Source organism: Lissotriton helveticus, chromosome 8 (assembly GCF_964261635.1).
Source record: "Lissotriton helveticus chromosome 8, aLisHel1.1, whole genome shotgun sequence".
NCBI classification, from domain to species: Eukaryota; Metazoa; Chordata; class Amphibia; order Caudata; family Salamandridae; genus Lissotriton; species Lissotriton helveticus.
The window spans coordinates 257,526,489-257,544,121 of record NC_136069.1 but is presented as its reverse complement, the minus strand read 5'-3'; the positions used below and the strand labels follow the sequence as shown (position 1 = coordinate 257,544,121).

The following is a 17,633-nucleotide window of genomic DNA, read 5'->3' as shown; positions in this document are numbered from 1 at the left end:
CAATAAGAAAGATGCTCTAGTTTACATAAAGTATTTGTCATGGTAAGAAGGTAAGGTATGGAGGATGCACAGAGAGAGCCTGTAGCTCACTAATCTGAAATGTCTGACAACCCCACCCAACCCAGTTTGTTGCAATACCACATGGCTGTGGTGTTGTCTGTAGACACCTGCACCAGCGTTCACCTGATTGAAGGAAGAAAGGCTTTCAGTGGCAGTAGGATTGCCCAACGCTCCACCAGATTGATGTGGAGCCCGGATTCTGCTGGAGACCAGATTCCTCTAATCTCCACCACTCCCGGATGGCCGCCCAAGTCTCAGAGTGTTGCATCTGTTATTACAGTCAGCAATACTTGGGGAAGGAATACTGCCCAAATTCTGATTTGTTAGACACCACTCAAGATCTCTTGCAGTTCCCTCTGAGATCTTGAGCATGTTGGAGAGATTCCCCTGATGCTGCTCCCACTGGAACATCAGGTTCCACAGCACAGCCCTCAAATGCCAACAGGCATGTGTTACAGGTAGGATACAGAAGAACATGAGGCCCAACAACCTGAGGGTAATTCTCACGGAAATCCAGGATAGAGGCTGAAACATCTGTATCATAGCCTGAATATCTTGGGATTCACCGCTCTGGAGGATAGACCCAAAACTGCACATCATCCAGAACAGCTCCTCTGAAAGAGAGCATCTGAGAGGGAGTCAGGTGTGACTTTGGCACGTTGACAGTGAACCCCAGCGAGTGCCGGAGGTCCACCGTAGTCTGGAGGTGGGAAACGACTGCCTGGGTCAAGCCCGTCTAAAATAGCCAATCGTCGAGGTAGGGGATGACCGAAACCCTGACCTCTAGAGGTATGCTTCAACCATCACAGCACCTTGGTGAACACCAGAGGGGCGCTGGTAAGACCAAAGGGGAGCACGGCGAACTTGAAGTTCTCGTGGCCTACCGGGAACCGCAGGTAACATCTGTTTACAGGCAGGGTGGGGATGTGGAAAAAGGCGTCCTGCAAGTCCAAAAATACCATCCAACCTCTTGGATTCCCTATCCAGGGGAATAGTAGGGATTGACCCTGGGGTTACTTTTTTAAGCGGAGGCCTGGACCACTCTCCGGGGTGGGATGCTGGGTGAGGAAACTGGGGCCACCTGGGGCAGGCCAATGGTGGCGGGCAATTGTTTTATGCACAGTAGCCCCTGTGCAGGGCTTGGACCAGGCCCTGAGTAGGATGTCGGTAAGAGCTTCATTAAATGGGAGAAATGGTTCTGTGGGGCCAACTCCCGAATGAAGCACCCCCATCATGACGTTTGTCTTGACTGCCTCTGAGGGTAGAGTAAGGTCCAGAATCTCAGTCACCCTCTCCACCACCATTGCAAATGAGGCATCTTCCTCTGTAGCCACGGCAGGGGAGAGAGACCAGGGCAATGTCTCTGAGGTGTCCAGTCCACTGGCATCCGCCAGATCCTCATACCAGGTATCCTTGTGATTGTCTAATGTTTGAATACCATGAGGGTCCGCAGACCCCTCCCAGTCATCATCCAATCCAAGCCTTTCATAGAAATAAGGCTCTGGCTCCAACGTGGGTAGTCTGTCCCCGGTCAGCGCTGGAGCTGACGTCAGGCAATGCCTGTTCAGCTCTGTATCCGAGTTGGGAATGATGAAGGGGGTGGGGCCACAGCTAGGCTTCAGTGGCGTCAGGAGCATCGGCACTGGAGCGGGCTATGGTGAAGGTTGAGGTGACTCAACCGCTGCTCAGGATGCGTCACTAGATCCCTGGGGTCCAACTGTTGCCAAGGAAGAATACATTGTCAGAAGACCAGTAGGGGCCCCTCCAGGACCTATGAGGCCCTAAGGGCTCTCCAGTTCTGCCCAAAGACGAGGTGCATGATCTTGTAGAACTCTTTAAGTTGGGCGGGTTCACTCCAGCTCTTGGAAATTCAAGGAGGCGCAGAGACGGCCAAGGCTCCATCACAGAGCTAGGCCTCCATTGCCAGCGGATCCACGACTTGTCCGAAGACTTGCACAGCAAAGTCAATAATCTCTTTGACTTCTTCTTTTTGTGGGACTTACCAGACTTCCCCGACGACTTGGAATGGGAAAACGATCGCCGGGTGCGACTTTGCCAACGATCTCTGGACCTTCCTTGCAACAGAGATCTGGACCATTGTTGTCAGGCGGAGAGGAGCTTGAGGGATCGCTACCCTTGCCCCCTGAAATGCATAGCGCGGCAGTTCTCGCATGTCTTGGTGTTGTTGTCTCACTCAGGACACCAGAGGCAATCCAAGTGCGGGTCCGTCACCGACATTTGTTGGTGACAGGAGCCACATGGTTTAAAACCTGCCTTTCTGGTGGAAATCCCGCACACCAGGAGACAAATTCTAAAAAAATTGTCAACAAAAGGCCAAAAATGAGTCAGTCAAAAAGTTGACTGGGATTAGCACTCTCCGGATCTGCGCTGACTGGCGTGGAAAGAAAAGAACAGACGTCAGCACGCTGGAGTGGCGCCTATATGAGCACCGTGCACGTCACTTCCAGCCCGTATGACACGGATGAAGCCACGTGGAGCTGAACAATGCCACCTACTGGCACACAAGGTTACTGCTCACCAAGTGTTTCCAGATCCAGTCTGGGGAGCATTCTATGGTAAGGAATCCGCAGCTTGAAGTCTATCAGATAAATAAAGATATTAAAAATACTGCAAATGTGTAGTTCATGTTTAAAAGAGGGCACTTCTGTTATGTGAAGTGTGAAAAAGACCCAAATAATAGCAAACCTTTCAATATCTAATGAAGACCCAATACCACCTATCAAAAGACACCAATTAATATCAGACAAAGCAAATACTGCAGTAGTGCATTGTAAATAAAGAGTAAACGAGGGTGTGTGGGTGTTTATTTATTTTAAACTGTCCAATATTTCTATTAGCAAGGGTTATTTTAAAGCCTGTATTACAGTTTCTTCTTTTCTATATATTTATTTACATTTACATATAGTTGCATCATTGTTCTATACACATATGGGTATGAGGTGGAAGGAGAATGATATATATTAATTATAATACTTCTTCTAGTCCAGGCATTATTGTTATAAATATTGTTCATGTCCTTTCCATCTGCTTCTGCTTTTCTACGTGTTAGCTATTCTTGATGTCCTTTTATACAGCATGGAAGAAACAGCATAATCAAGAGACTATGAATTCCCATTCTTGAAAACCAGAGGCATGCATGCACATAAGTGAAATACCTGATACTCATAGGTATACTGGAGCTCGCCATCCACCATCTGAATGTAACATTTCCCATCGTCTTTCATATAGAAGCGGAGTTGTTTCTTCCAAGCCCAGTCTTCGGTCGTATGAATTTGTGCTTGATTTAGTTGCTTCACAATATCGATATTGTGAATAATGTCAAGAATAAGTGCTTTGAGTTTAAGTTCCAGAACTCCAGAATCTGCATAATTAAAATGATCACAGTGAAGTCTCGTGCAATTCAATCATATTGAGACTTAATCGATAATCTGCAGTAAACATGTCCAGGTAGGATTATCGGCATTTTAAATGTGCTATGTTTTATAGGAAGAAACACAAAGATGGCATGCTGCATCACTGGCCTATAACCCAAGCCTGTTGTCTTATCTTCACACTATTTTCAGTAATCACCACAGGCTTCAGGGACAGTATGTCTTGTATAAAAGAATTCAGGGGCAAAGGGTGTGGATAACACCCTACCCCTCGACCCACACCCCACTATCCGTACAATGTATATAACACATCTGCTTTCCACTTTATCATTATCACACACATTATGCCCTGTCATACCTGTATTGCCAGAGTCTTCCATACTTGTATCTATGCTGGTATAATGGTCCCGTTTCTTCACAAGTTCAGCCTCAATTTGTTTGAGTTGTCGATCCCGAATTGCATTTTCAATATCAGCAGTGAACTGGATCTGCTCTGCCAAGCACAGTATCTAAACCGCACAATACAATAAACACAGTAGACATAAAACATATATGATTATTGATATCAGTTCTATCACTATTGTGACTACATTGCAGTATGTGCACATCACTTTTATATTAGGAATAACAACACTAAGCAATTGCAACTTTACCAACAAGCACTGGCAAAGCAAACAGGTCTCAGCACTAAAAAGGCTCAGCTTTTGCTTTTGCCAATGTTTTCGGTTTTCATTGCAAATCACATGTGAACACACAAAAGAAGATGCATCAACAGCAATCTTGGTATTCCAAAATGGCCCATGATGTGTGTGCAACGACTCAAGATGTGTGTGTGCGTGTGTGTGTGTGGGTGTGTGCTTAGTAACCTATATGAGAGCTTGTAGTACAAGTTACTTACCTTCGGTAACGATGTATCTGGTAGAGACGATTCTAGCCGCAGATTCCTTCACATAGAATTACTCCCAGGCGTGAGACTGGATCCGGAAACATTTTTGCGACAGCATCCCTGCGCGCCGGGACGACATCACGCGACTAGGCCCAGGCGTCGTCCGCGACGTGACATCAGCGAGGTCACATAAGACCAGCCCCAGCGCGCCTACGTCAGTTTTCTTCGGAGAACCTTTCGGCACGACATCGCAGTACCAGCAGATAAAAAACTGTGTAAGCATGGGAACAGTGTGCAAAAAGCAGAAAATATGGAAAGAAACGGTGACTAACAACACCACCCACAGTAGTGTTACACCGCAGAACCCAAGGCAGGGAAAGAAGAAGAAGCGAGCAGAGCCCTGCACAACCACCCTACCAGCACATAGACAGCCTCCCACCTCTGTGCCCCGGAGGCAAGGAACATGTGTAAGGACATGGTACACGTAGGAAGCCCACCACCCCCAACCTGAGCAAGGAAGGGGACCAGTCCCAACACAGTTAGGGATAACAAACCTCCAAGCCACCCCAACATAAAGGGCAACCACCCACATGGGACAAGGGCAAGCCATGGCCAGATGACCCTTAATCAGAGGATAGCAATGGAAGGGAGGGAGGGGGGAGGACAGGGATAGAAAGCAATCCCACTCAAACCTGGAGTAGCCAGAGCAGCAGGGCACCGAAACACCAGGACCCCATCCTCCAAAGAACCAAAGGAGGAATGAACTGCCCCCAGACGGAGCCACCAATCAAGAATTAAGAAGGCACTCACAGGAGATACAGCCCCCTACCGGGAGGCGAGTACCGAAGACCAACCTAAGGGTCCTCGCAGAATAGGGGAGGAAGGGAGGGCCGTTAAAGAATCTGCGGCTAGAATCATCTCTACCAGATACATCGTTACCGAAGGTAAGTAACTCGTACATCTGATAGAGACTACTAGCCGCAGATTCCTTCACGTAGAATAGATACCCTAGCAATACACCCTGAGAAGGAGGGTCTGCGAAAGGACCCCACCAGCCAATACAGAACAGAGGCCCCACATGGAACCAGATCTCTGTGGACCTCATCCCTGCCAGGCAAGGGTAACCCCCCCAAGCAGACCCCCACCAACCCCAAAGGATGTAGGAAGGAGAAGAAGGCTGAAGAGGAACTAAGGGCAAGGTCGGAGAGGCCGAAGCACCCCACTGCCCTACAAGGCAACACAGCTTAAGCCCAATGCCAAGACAGGAAGGAAGGAAGAAGAAGAAGAAGCCTAGAAGACCGAAGGAAGCTAGGGAAAGAAGGCAAACCCACTCCAGGTGGAGAACAACCTGCCAGCCAGAACAGGGCTGGTAGTCAAAGAACATATGAAAATATGGGAACCCTCTTTGGAAGAACTTCAGCAACAGAGGAAAAAATAAAAGAGCCACAGGGGAAAAACACCCCTGTGAAAGGCTTGGCAAGCAGCCCAAGCAGAAGGACTAATCTCAAGGCCAAGTCTGCACAACAATTCCAACACACACATATAATCAACAAAAGGGCCGTCCTGCAGCCAACAATGCCAAAGTCCCAAGGAAGGACGCAAATGGCCAGAAAACACACTCCACAGCCAAACCACCGGCCTAAGAAGGCCCAGAATCAACCAGACTCAGGAGTGACGGAGGAGGATAAGGCAGAGGAGGAAGAGAAGGAGGACGGAGCCCTGCCAAGAGCCTCTGGATGGCGGAGTCGGCCGGGGCATGGAACAACAGGCTGCCATCAAAAGGAAGGTCAATGAGTCGCTCCCGAATATTCTCAGGCAATACTCCATCCCAAAGCCAAGCATGGAGACGGAGAGCGACCGAGGAAGCCATGGCAGGGCCAGCACCTCTGAGATGTCTGGAGTGGAGCGGAGAAAAAACGCCGCAAGCTCCCGGCCATCCGACGCATGATGTCTTAAGTCCACTTGACCACCCTCCTGGGACGCTGCGGATCCCAGAGACTCAGCCGAGTGCCACAAACAGGAGGAGGCCCGAGCCAGCACACAAAAGGTGTTCAGGGCCTGCAGGGCAGCGCTGGTCGAGGCAAACATGTTGCGCCCCCAAGAGTCCAGCGAGCGGGCCTCTCGGGATGGCGGAGTCAACAGCGGCAGCAGGGAGGGAAAAGCAGTCCGCAAAAGAGGACTGGAGGCAGGAGGGTGAAGGGAAAGGCAAGCCGGGTCATGCGGCGCCGGGAGGTGCCGGTGCAGAAGATGTTGAGGCACCGGGTCCCCTGAGACAGGACGCCTCCAAGCCCCCGTCAAAGATGAAAGGAGGGAACCTTCAAAGGGAAGTAAGATTTCCCTCCCACCAGAGCCCTGGTGGAGGAACTCCAATAGATGGTCCGCCAGAAAGTGAGCCACCGGGTCACCCATACGCAGGATGCCCACAGCCGTGCACACCGCGTGAGCCAAGGCTGCACCAGCCACCGTAGGGCCCCGTGACGGGAAAGCAGCTCCTCCGTGGGCGACGGCTGCAAACCAAGGTGGCCATCCCCGAGGCCAAGCGGGACGGGGAAGGGCCAGACCTGGAAGTCAGAAGGAGCCAAAGAATGAGGGACCTGCCACTCTTCCGACGATCACTTCTGCCTCAGGAAGGGTGGGAAGCTGCCCTTCGACGCCGGTAAAAAAGACACCACATGGCGACCAGTCTCCGGGGAGGATGACACCAATATACAGCCTGCCTCCGAAGAAGAAGGAGCGTCCGAAGACGAATCCGAGGTACGACCCCTGCACGGAGTCCGCTGCCTGAGGCAGGCTGTCGGCACCATCCGGCGTCGCCGAACAAGGTTCTCCAAGCCACCCCGGAGCGGAGACCGGAGTGGAGCTGGAGTCGAACCTACCCCGAAGCGGAGTCGAACCGGCCCGAAGCGCCGCCTGAACGGCACCGACCCGACCCCCACCAAGGTAGCCACCTGCATGGGGGAACGAGACGGGCCTGGGAAGTGACACAAAGCCCTTCGCCAGCCGCGGCCCAGAATGAGGCGGAGATCGCTCGGCAACCCACATGGCGGTGCCAGGGAAGATCCAACCTCCGACTCACCCTCCGTCGAGGCAGTCGCCTGCGGGGAGGGACGAGAGGGGCCCGGAGAGGGAAGAGGGGTCCTCACCCGGGCTAGACCCGGAGCGGGACGAGGAGGGTTCACCGACCCCTGTGGCTGCGCACGGTCCAGCTGCTGCCGGCGCCGTTGCCGAGTCACCTCGGCCTTAGACAGGATCACCTTGTCAAAGGACCGAGAGGAGCTCGGGGATGCGTCCCAAGCCCTGGCGACCTCCCGCGACACCACAGGGACTCCCGCAGGAGTTGGCGGCGAGGCAGAGATGCCGTGGCCTTAAGGAGGTGCCCCAGAGGAGCCGCACTCCAACAGCACCACATCCTCCAAGGCTGGATCCGAACCAGTCGGCGCCGGGGCCGGAGCCACCGGCAGTGCTGCGGAGGGCCCTGCGCAAGGCGTGACTTCCGCTGACGCCCAATGAGGGGACGGGGGGGAGACAACAGCGAGGCTTGCAGAGCCGCCACGTATGTCTCGCTTTGACCTCTTGACGCCCCAACACCGGGAAACGGTAGATAGGACGACACGCGGGCCGTATCACCCGCGGAGAGTCCACGTCCCCAGCAGGCCGGAAACCAGCCCACGGGGACAAACTGCAAAAATTACCTACCGGGGAGCGACGCTCACGTGGCATCGGAGAAGGGCGAGGATGTCGACCGCGGTCGTACCTGAAGCCGTCCGACGAAGCAGACGCGCCGAGAGAAGTTTCATGCGGCGTTCCCGCCGCGACTTCGGCTTCAACTGTTGACAGGCCTCACAGTCAGTGGTGCTGTGATCCTCCCCCAAACACCACATACAAAGAGGTGCGGGTCCGTCACCGACAAAAGACGCCCACAAAACGTACAAGTTTTGAAGCCTGAAGGCATTCGCACACTGTTCCACCAAAAGAAATGGAGAAAAAAGGGCCCCAAACAGGCCCTTAGTAAGGACCGGATCCACGTTGCACGCGGAAAAGGAAAAAACTGGCGGAGGCGCACTGGGGCGGGTTTTATGTGACCTCGCTGACGTCAGGTGTGCGGACAATGCCTGGGCGCAGTTGTGTGTTGTTGTCCTGGCCCTGGCGCGCAGGGATGCTGTGGCAAAAAAGTTTCCGGATCCAGTCTCACGCCTGGGAGTAATTCTGCGTGAAGGATTCTGCGGCTAGTAGTCTCTATCAGATTAGTTACGCATATGCAAGCGTACATCATGAAGCATGTATGCATGTGCGTTGTGAAGCACAATGAATATTTTTCATTTCCTGTTCTCACATGGCAGATGGATATTTTAAAAATGCAATTCAAAGCTTTGAAAAAATGAAAAAAGTGGGAACTTCACCCTAGCGCAAAAAAATCTAAGTATGTAACTCAGTAACACTTTACAGGAGCCAAGACCTCGTAAAAAAATATAACAACAATAATAATATTTATTAATATATCTCTCAAACTGGGAGCCAGATGGGGATATCGGGGAGCTGGGAAGAGAAGCAATAAGACAGCATGTGGAGGGAGGCCACAGGCACAAGGGATGGAGAGTTGAAACTTGTGCACTCCCATGGAGTGCTGACTGCAAAAGAAAGAAAGAACCCACTCAAGTCATCATTATAAGGCCCCAATGTAAAACTGAAATGCTGCAGGGCGAGATAAACATACAAATAGGGAGGATAGCTATAGAGTACCTGAGCCATGAACAAATGAGATAAGACAACAAAGCCATCCAGTCTTGAGAAAGAGCTGACCCTAGGCCCATTCTAAACAGGGCCAGCCTTGGGCATGGGCGAGCTGGGCCCAGGCCCGGGGCACCTATATTCTGAAGACCCTGCCCACCTTTCATCTTCCTCACAGCTCCTGCCATCACGCCGCAACGCCAAACCCCCCCACCCCCTCCCCTCCCTACAACAAATGTTCTTTCTGCCCAAGGTGCTGTACCGGTCAATCTGATTTAGGGCCGGTCCTGATTCTAAGTATATGTTCTGAATTGGAAGCAATAGGATGCCAACCACAGCAAAAGCTGTCTACAGTCAAGACCTAAAAAAGAATATTACATTTGACTCTCTTTGGTTAGGTTTCAGAAACTTGCCCAAAATAGTATTCAATCAAATTTACACATCATAACCTGGACATTGCTATCCTAAACATCTTTCAATACTGTCCGATCTAATAGTAGGAAGAAGAGTGTTGTGTTGTCTATATGTTTGTTCTGCATACAAATATATAGATTTTAATGACTACAATAATTCCATTTATATTTATATTTACACGATTAAGGCTAGGCTTCACTCATTATTACACTTGGAACCGTTTAAACTATGTTTGATTAAGAAATTAAGAAGACATAAAAAGCAGAAAATAGTGCTTTATGCACATGCAGTTTATACATTGATGTGTACAGGTGGCTTGTATGTAAAAGGTAACAGAGCAGTGGCCGAAGACAAAGGCTGCAAAGAAGGGTTGGCAAATGCACCTGTGCCACGACCATCCAGAATACAATGAAACTGATCTGGTCTCAATTTTGCAGCTAATAAACTTCACTAATGAGTGAAATAAATGCAAAACACTTGTAGGACAGTTGGCATGTCAGAGAAAAGTAAAAATGTCCGACTAATTCCATGGGAACGAAAGAAATGTTTAAAGGGTGAACTTTCAAAAACTACAAAAATATGAGTTAAGCATACACATATTTTACAGGAATATGGTGTTAAATATGTAAAACTCACTAAGGCACAGTAATATCAAACAGGTAATGTATGTAGTGCACACATTATGCATGGGCATGTTTATAAGTTTAGTAGTGCATAAAGAACAACCATTTACGTGTCGGGTGCCATATGTTAAACATAAGGTTATGTCTTATTCTAGCGGTAGGACTTTACGCGCCTGAGAACGCTCCCTGCATAATAAGTCAATTCAATTCAATTCAATTCAATTCAAAACAGTTTTATTCGGTGACAAGGCAAACACCATAAAAGCATACTAATACACATATATCTAAAAAATAAATTCTTACGATTTTTCATAAGCAATGATTAAATCTAATAAAATATTTACAAATTTGGACTTCATGGGGAAAGTAACACAGTAAAATAGTAAATACATTTTCCAAAGTTTTATAAGATACAATCTACCACAAATTCATGTGATAAAGTGCAAGTGCAAACAGTGCAGAAAAAAGAAAATACGATTAAAGAATGATGTTAATCATCTTCTTTTTCATACAGCAAAGCGTCCAAAAGTGCATAGTCTTTTCTTTTTCAAATTGATTGTTGTATGAAGCAGATTACAGAGCTAATAATTATCATGGTGTCTAAGCTACATATAAAATTAAACGCATCCTTATAGTTAAAAAGCATATTTTTTAAAAAGAGCAGTTTCAAAGCGGTTTTTCAGATACCCATATAAAAAGGACAAAAAAGAATAAAATGCAAGGTGGACTGTAAGGTTTTATCATCACATGGGCAAGGTGGCAATATTCTGTGATGCTATGCGTTGCTGGCTATGTGTCTGCTACTACTATTTAAATTGAAGACAGACTGGACAGTTAACCACTGTGAAAAATGTCCATCAGTTACTCGTTCTTGGGCACCCAGTACATCATTTGGTCTACTCCACAGTAGTTTAACCACCACTCTATCCCCATAGATATATATTGGAGATACGTAGTGATGGATGGATGTCTGGTAGGTTTTGTTTGTTTGTAACTGAGAGCAGTGCACAAAAAGTGAGTGAAAGAAAAAATATATAAGTGTAAGATTGGATAGTGCATACAATAATCACTTTATTCTAGGGTCATGCACCTCCAATATTAAAAACAACAATAGTGCAAAAAAGTCAGGTGGTTCAAACAAATACCTTCTGACTGGGCTATCTGGTCGACATGTTTCTGCGGGTAATGGTCAATTACTATACCAACCGCTTCCTCAGGACCCATAAACTTAATTGCTACTGCTTACGTGGTAATATGTGAAAAACAGGACATTTGTGAACAGAAAAAAGTGTCACCTGTACACTTCCATTATCCTCCTGTGAAAGTCCAGTTGTGATTAAGCCAGCAAATCCACATGTAATGAAACATAAACAATAATAACACCTTCGTTAGTAAGGGCTATACAAGCAACATTGCTAGAATCATTCCAGTGCTGCATCTGGGTCAAATGACCCTAGTGTGTATAACATTGTATGCGTAATCAATGCCTCACCTTAATTTTTAAGGGGAATTGCCTCACCTCACCTGGCCAACAGCTCAGGAAAATGAAGCACCGCTCTAGAGTGCAGAAAATATATACAAAAGTCAGTATTAAAAACCTGTGTCGGGTCAGTGCAGAGTCACAACCTGTGGGATGCCAGACAGCAAACCAACAGGGGTCAAATGTCTTATCATTCTCCAAGATTAGGCAAATTTATTTCAATGGCGTCAGGCATGCAATATATAGATGGTCTATTCAATAGCCATTCAGTGTCTATTACTATCATAACATGATATCTGTACATTATCAGGAAGAGGTGTGGCGCCGCGGCCAGGGCGACTGACTCCGGAATCTGGGGATCACGGTTCGATCCCCGGCACCGGTGGCAGATTAGCCCAGCACCATGCGACTCTGGGCAATAGCTTGCTTAATCTTCCCGACGGCCCCCAGCGCCTAGAGACCCTTACGGGTGATTGTATTGTGCGCTTTACAAATGTGGATTATTACATTGCCTTCAATACAGAATCATCAGCTTAGGAGTTAACAATAGCGCATCCAGGCATTAATTGTTTGTGGCTACGATCGATAGTATTCAGCCAAAGATAAATATGCGCTGTCTGTCTCAAAATGCGCCCATGCGCTGAATCTTAAAGCGCATTCACTCGATTTACACACACAGCGTCTATCAAGTACATCGTGTCAATAAGGAGTTAATCAGAGACCCTCCCGCCCCCTTACCTCTCCGTCGGTACTTCAAACAGCCAGCCGGGCTGTTTGGGGAGGTGCCGCGGGGGGAGACGAGCACTTCCTTATTGTTTCAGGGCGAGCGCGATAGGTCATTAATGTATTAATGATACAGTATCAGCACTAAAGAGCTCGTACTTGCTATAGAAAGTGCTGGTAATAGGTGTAACCGCTATGAAAGAATGGCATATGAGTGTCCTTAGGCGGTCGATTGTATTATTTATACAGATATCGCCATCCTTTTAGCCTACTATATTCAAGGCTAAATAGCCATGAAGATGTCTGTCTTGTAATGGTGCTAAAAGGATGGCGATATCTGTATAAATAATACAAATACATAATCTATAGCAAGTACAAGCTCTTTAGTGCTGATACTGTATCATTAATACATTAATCGATGTATTTGCCGCGTTTTGAATTGCTACTCCCATGATCAGTAGTAGTCTCAACGCAATGCGACTGATGGGCGCTTCACAGACTACATTTCCCAGAGGCGAGTGTAGTTCCCATTGACGCGCGCCAGAGGACGCTTGCCAGGCGCGCGCGGGACCACAATTCCCAGAAGCATGGGTAGTTTCAGGAGCCGCGCGTGTGACCTATCGCGCTCGCCCTGAAACAATAAGGAAGTGCTCCTCTCCCCCCGCGGCACCTCCCCAAACAGCCCGGCTGGCTGTTTGAAGTACCGACGGAGAGGTAAGGGGGCGGGAGGGTCTCTGATTAACTCCTTATTGACACGATGTACTTGATAGACGCTGTGTGTGTAAATCGAGTGAATGCGCTTTAAGATTCAGCGCATGGGCGCATTTTGAGACAGACAGCGCATATTTATCTTTGGCTGAATACTATCGATCATAGCCACAAACAATTAATGCCTGGATGCGCTATTGTTAACTCCTAAGCTGATGATTCTGTATTGAAGGCAATGTACAGATATCATGTTATGATAGTAATAGACACTGAATGGCTATTGAATAGACCATCTATATATTGCATGCCTGACGCCATTGAAATAAATTTGCCTAATCTTGGAGAATGATAAGACATTTGACCCCTGTTGGTTTGCTGTCTGGCATCCCACAGGTTGTGACGCTGCACTGACCCGACACAGGTTTTTAATACTGACTTTTGTATATATTTTCTGCACTCTAGAGCGGTGCTTCATTTTCCTGAGCTGTTGGCCAGGTGAGGTGAGGCAATTCCCCTTAAAAATTAAGGTGAGGCATTGATTACGCATACAATGTTATACACACTAGGGTCATTTGACCCAGATGCAGCATTGGAATGATTCTAGCAATGTTGCTTGTATAGCCCTTACTAACGAAGGTGTTATTATTGTTTATGTTTCATTACATGTGGATTTGCTGGCTTAATCACAACTGGACTTTCACAGGAGGATAATGGAAGTGTACAGGTGACACTTTTTTCTGTTCACAAATGTCCTGTTTTTCACATATTACCACGTAAGCAGTAGCAATTAAGTTTATGGGTCCTGAGGAAGCGGTTGGTATAGTAATTGACCATTACCCGCAGAAACATGTCGACCAGATAGCCCAGTCAGAAGGTATTTGTTTGAACCACCTGACTTTTTTGCACTATTGTTGTTTTTAATATTGGAGGTGCATGACCCTAGAATAAAGTGATTATTGTATGCACTATCCAATCTTACACTTATATATTTTTTCTTTCACTCACTTTTTGTGCACTGCTCTCAGTTACAAACAAACAAAACCTACCAGACATCCATCCATCACTACGTATCTCCAATATATATCTATGGGGATAGAGTGGTGGTTAAACTACTGTGGAGTAGACCAAATGATGTACTGGGTGCCCAAGAACGAGTAACTGATGGACATTTTTCACAGTGGTTAACTGTCCAGTCTGTCTTCTATTTAAATAGTAGTAGCAGACACATAGCCAGCAACGCATAGCATGTCTTGAGTTTATCATTAGACCCACAGTTATTTGTTGTTCTCTAATACTTGCGTGGGGGTTATAACTGTGCCCAGGTCTTTAAATACTTCCCTTGAACCCTCGAATAATTGTTTGTTGATTGTGGCAATATTCTGTGCCATTTCTCTGTACTTGGGAATGCAATTAAATAATGTAAAGTGCTCATCCTTAACATAGTCAGATAAAATCTATGCTGAACATTCTGAACCAAAATAAGATATAACTGAGTACCCCTCATGTGTGGACGTTCCCAATAAGCTGCCACTGTTTGTTTTTTCATAGCCACCCTATCATATTCTACGGCGGTAATATATCTCAATTTCAAATCGCTTTTGCTATATTCCCGTATACATAGGGGTTATCTATATTTACTTTACATTTTGTCAGAAGATTAAATATATGGCACAGCCATGGTATTTTCATACCATGGTCTAGAGCTAGGCAGTCTGTAATTAAATCCTTAGAGAATTGTGTTTCTTCCTTTGTCCATAAACCATGCCAAAGTGTAAGAGCAGCTATATTGAAGGTATCACTTAAATATGGGACGAATAGTTCTTTATGTACAATAATATTTGCAGTTGCACTAGGACCTGCCAACAATCTTTTTAAGAACTTATTTTCATTAGTTTGCAGGATTGTCGTATTTGCTCTCCCCCATATTGCAGCTCCATAGTTAACAGCTGGAACACACATACTTCTATACAAGTTTAAAATTTCTCGTAAAGGTTTGTTTCCTAGTTTTGTCGCAAATCTAAAAATTCCCTTTGTTGTTTTTAAAAATTTCATTTTACATAATTCAATGTGTGAATTCCATGTGCCGTTGTTGCAGAATAGCAACCCCAAATATGAAAATGTCGGGGCTCTATTTATAAAAACCCCACCCACATGATGCTGTCTACAGTTTTTTTCTCTAGCCTCCAAATGACATTACAAAGTTTTATTTTAAATTTAGCTGTAGATCTATATCAGTCATGTATTGGGCAGAATTTTCCATCTGACTTTGCAAGCCGTTTGCAGTTCTGGACATTAGGACAGCATCATCTGCATATAATAAAACAGGGGTGGGGCGTATTCCAACTTTTGGCGCATCTACGACCAATTTTTGTAAAAACGAATCCACATTATTTATGTACAAAGAAAATAAAAGGGGAGCCAATACACATCCCTGTCTGATACCTCGCTTTACTGCAAAATCAGGCGTGTATTCCCTTAATTTTCCATACCGTACCCTTGAAGTTAAATAAGTGTAAATTTGCGACAAAAATAGAATTATTTCTATGGGAGCACCAAGCCCTCTTAAAGTTTGCTATCATTTTTAATGATTAACTAAATCGAAGGCACTGTTAAGGTCTACAAAACTTAGCTAGTGTGTACTTCCCAATTAACAACTCTACATTTAAACATTGCTCTACTGTCCCGATACCCCTTCTGAAACCATACTGTGCCTCTGTTAATATATTTTTTTCGCTGGCCCAGGCTTCAAGCCTCTCCAGCATAATTTGGCCCATAATCTTGGAAGAGGAATCGAGAAGGGATATTGGGCGGTTGAAGTTTGCCTTTTCCCTGTCCCCTTTTTAAAGATGGGTACAATAATACTTTCGGCCCATGTGACTGGTAATACTCCTCCCAAAGCAGCATTAAACACTGTCACTTATATTGGTGTCCAAAAATCCAAATCATACTTAAAAACATTTATCGGCACCCCGTCTGAACCTGCAGCTTTCCCACTTGCACTTTTTTGGAGTGCAAGTTTTATTTCCTATGGGGTGATTGGTGATGTTATAACTGGATTTACCTTTATACATTTTCTTTCCTCCATTCTATAATATTTATATCTTCTGTGTTAAAAATACTCTTAAAATATAACACCAATCTTCTGGTGGTACTACGGTATCAATCCTTACTGCATTATTATCTTTAAAATATGGGTAATTAATTATCTTCTAGAAGAGGGCTGAGTCTTTCAGCTCTGCCGCCTGGTTTAATTTCTCCCAGGCCTCCTCACGGATCTCCCTTTTTCTTATTTCCAGTGTCTTTTTATAATCTTTTCTGGCGGCACTGATGTTTTGGGGGTCTCTAGGTTTTTGTTTGAGCACAAGCTTCAGTTCCCCATTTAAACTAGTGCATTTGTGGTTAAACCATCTTTGTGTTGGGCCACTCAATTTTTTCCTTCTTTTAGATTTTAAGGCACCTGAGATTACTTTGATGATATTAGCGAAAGAAGTTGTAACAGCTGTTTGTGTAGAGGAACCATCCAGACAGATTTCTAATTCTTTTTGTGTTTTCCCTTTGAGGGTTTCCATAAATAAGGGTGGATTAACACCTGTCCATTTTATTGAGACACCATTATTGCCTTGGATGTCAATATCAGCATCTGCGTTCTTGCCCCTTTGTTTTGTTAACAAATGTATCTTCAATGTCAAACTTAGGGAGTAATGGTCACTAAACATACTAATATTGATCAGAACTTTCTTGACCAAATCATTGCCATTTGATGATATTATGACGTGGTCTATATTTGATGATGGCCTTATTCCCACAAAGGTATGCGTATTTTCTTCAACGTCTGATGTTATTGGTTCTAAAATTATTAAATCATATTTATGTATTACATTGTTGATGGCTTCTTCATATCTATCATGATAAAAATGTGGGATCTTGTCACCAAAATGGCCACAGTACCCACATGGCTCACCAGCTTCAATATCACATGTAACACAGTTAAAATCCCCTGCCCAAATTAGAACATAAGACCCTACAATTCCCTTCACAAATCGATCTAAGTCTTTTCTCATAGATCAATTACGGTGCTCCTTGAATTGTCGAAAACATTATTATAAAAATGTGTTATAACAAATATCTGATTTTCGTTGGAATGTAAATGTAAAAACTGGTACTATTGTGATTCAGTAATTGTTTTCCTAACAATCAGGGGGGAAGCAACTGGAATGAATGTAGCCAGACCTCCCTTCTCCCTTCCCTTTCTGGATTGCGTTGCACTTGTGCAAATGCTTTGATACCCATTTACAAAGAAAGATTCAGGGGACCAAGTTTCTTGCAATAGTATGACCCCAAAGCCCCAAAATATTTTGCCAGTTGGCATCATTGATCTTATTTTTGATACCGGCTATATTCCATGTCTTAACTTTTAGAGTGTTACTCAATGATGTTCCAAAATCAGCTTTTGGAAGGTTATCAGGGCTGTCACTATAATCATGCTCGGGTATGTCCTCTATATCTATATCACAAATTTCAGTTAAAATAACCTTTTTTACATTTGCTTTAAAATTGCCATTTCTCATGTTAATACTTGTAGTACAATGGTGATCAATTCCCTCCACAATGGGGGGTTA

At 45.6% G+C, this 17,633-nt stretch overlaps 1 protein-coding gene across 2 annotated transcripts in view; it reads right to left on the bottom strand.

Annotated features, from left to right (window-relative positions):
• The window catches only part of DYNC2H1 (dynein cytoplasmic 2 heavy chain 1), a 1,763,151-nt gene that overhangs the window by 1,191,763 nt on the left and 553,755 nt on the right, over window positions 1-17,633 (bottom strand). For both annotated transcript variants that reach the window (XM_078657019.1, XM_078657020.1), the window contains exons 31-32: window positions 3,811-3,961; window positions 3,237-3,442 (exon numbers count right to left, since the gene is read on the bottom strand). In XM_078657019.1, coding sequence (XP_078513145.1) covers window positions 3,237-3,442; window positions 3,811-3,961 — 357 coding nt within the window. The remainder of the gene's footprint in view (window positions 1-3,236; window positions 3,443-3,810; window positions 3,962-17,633) is intronic.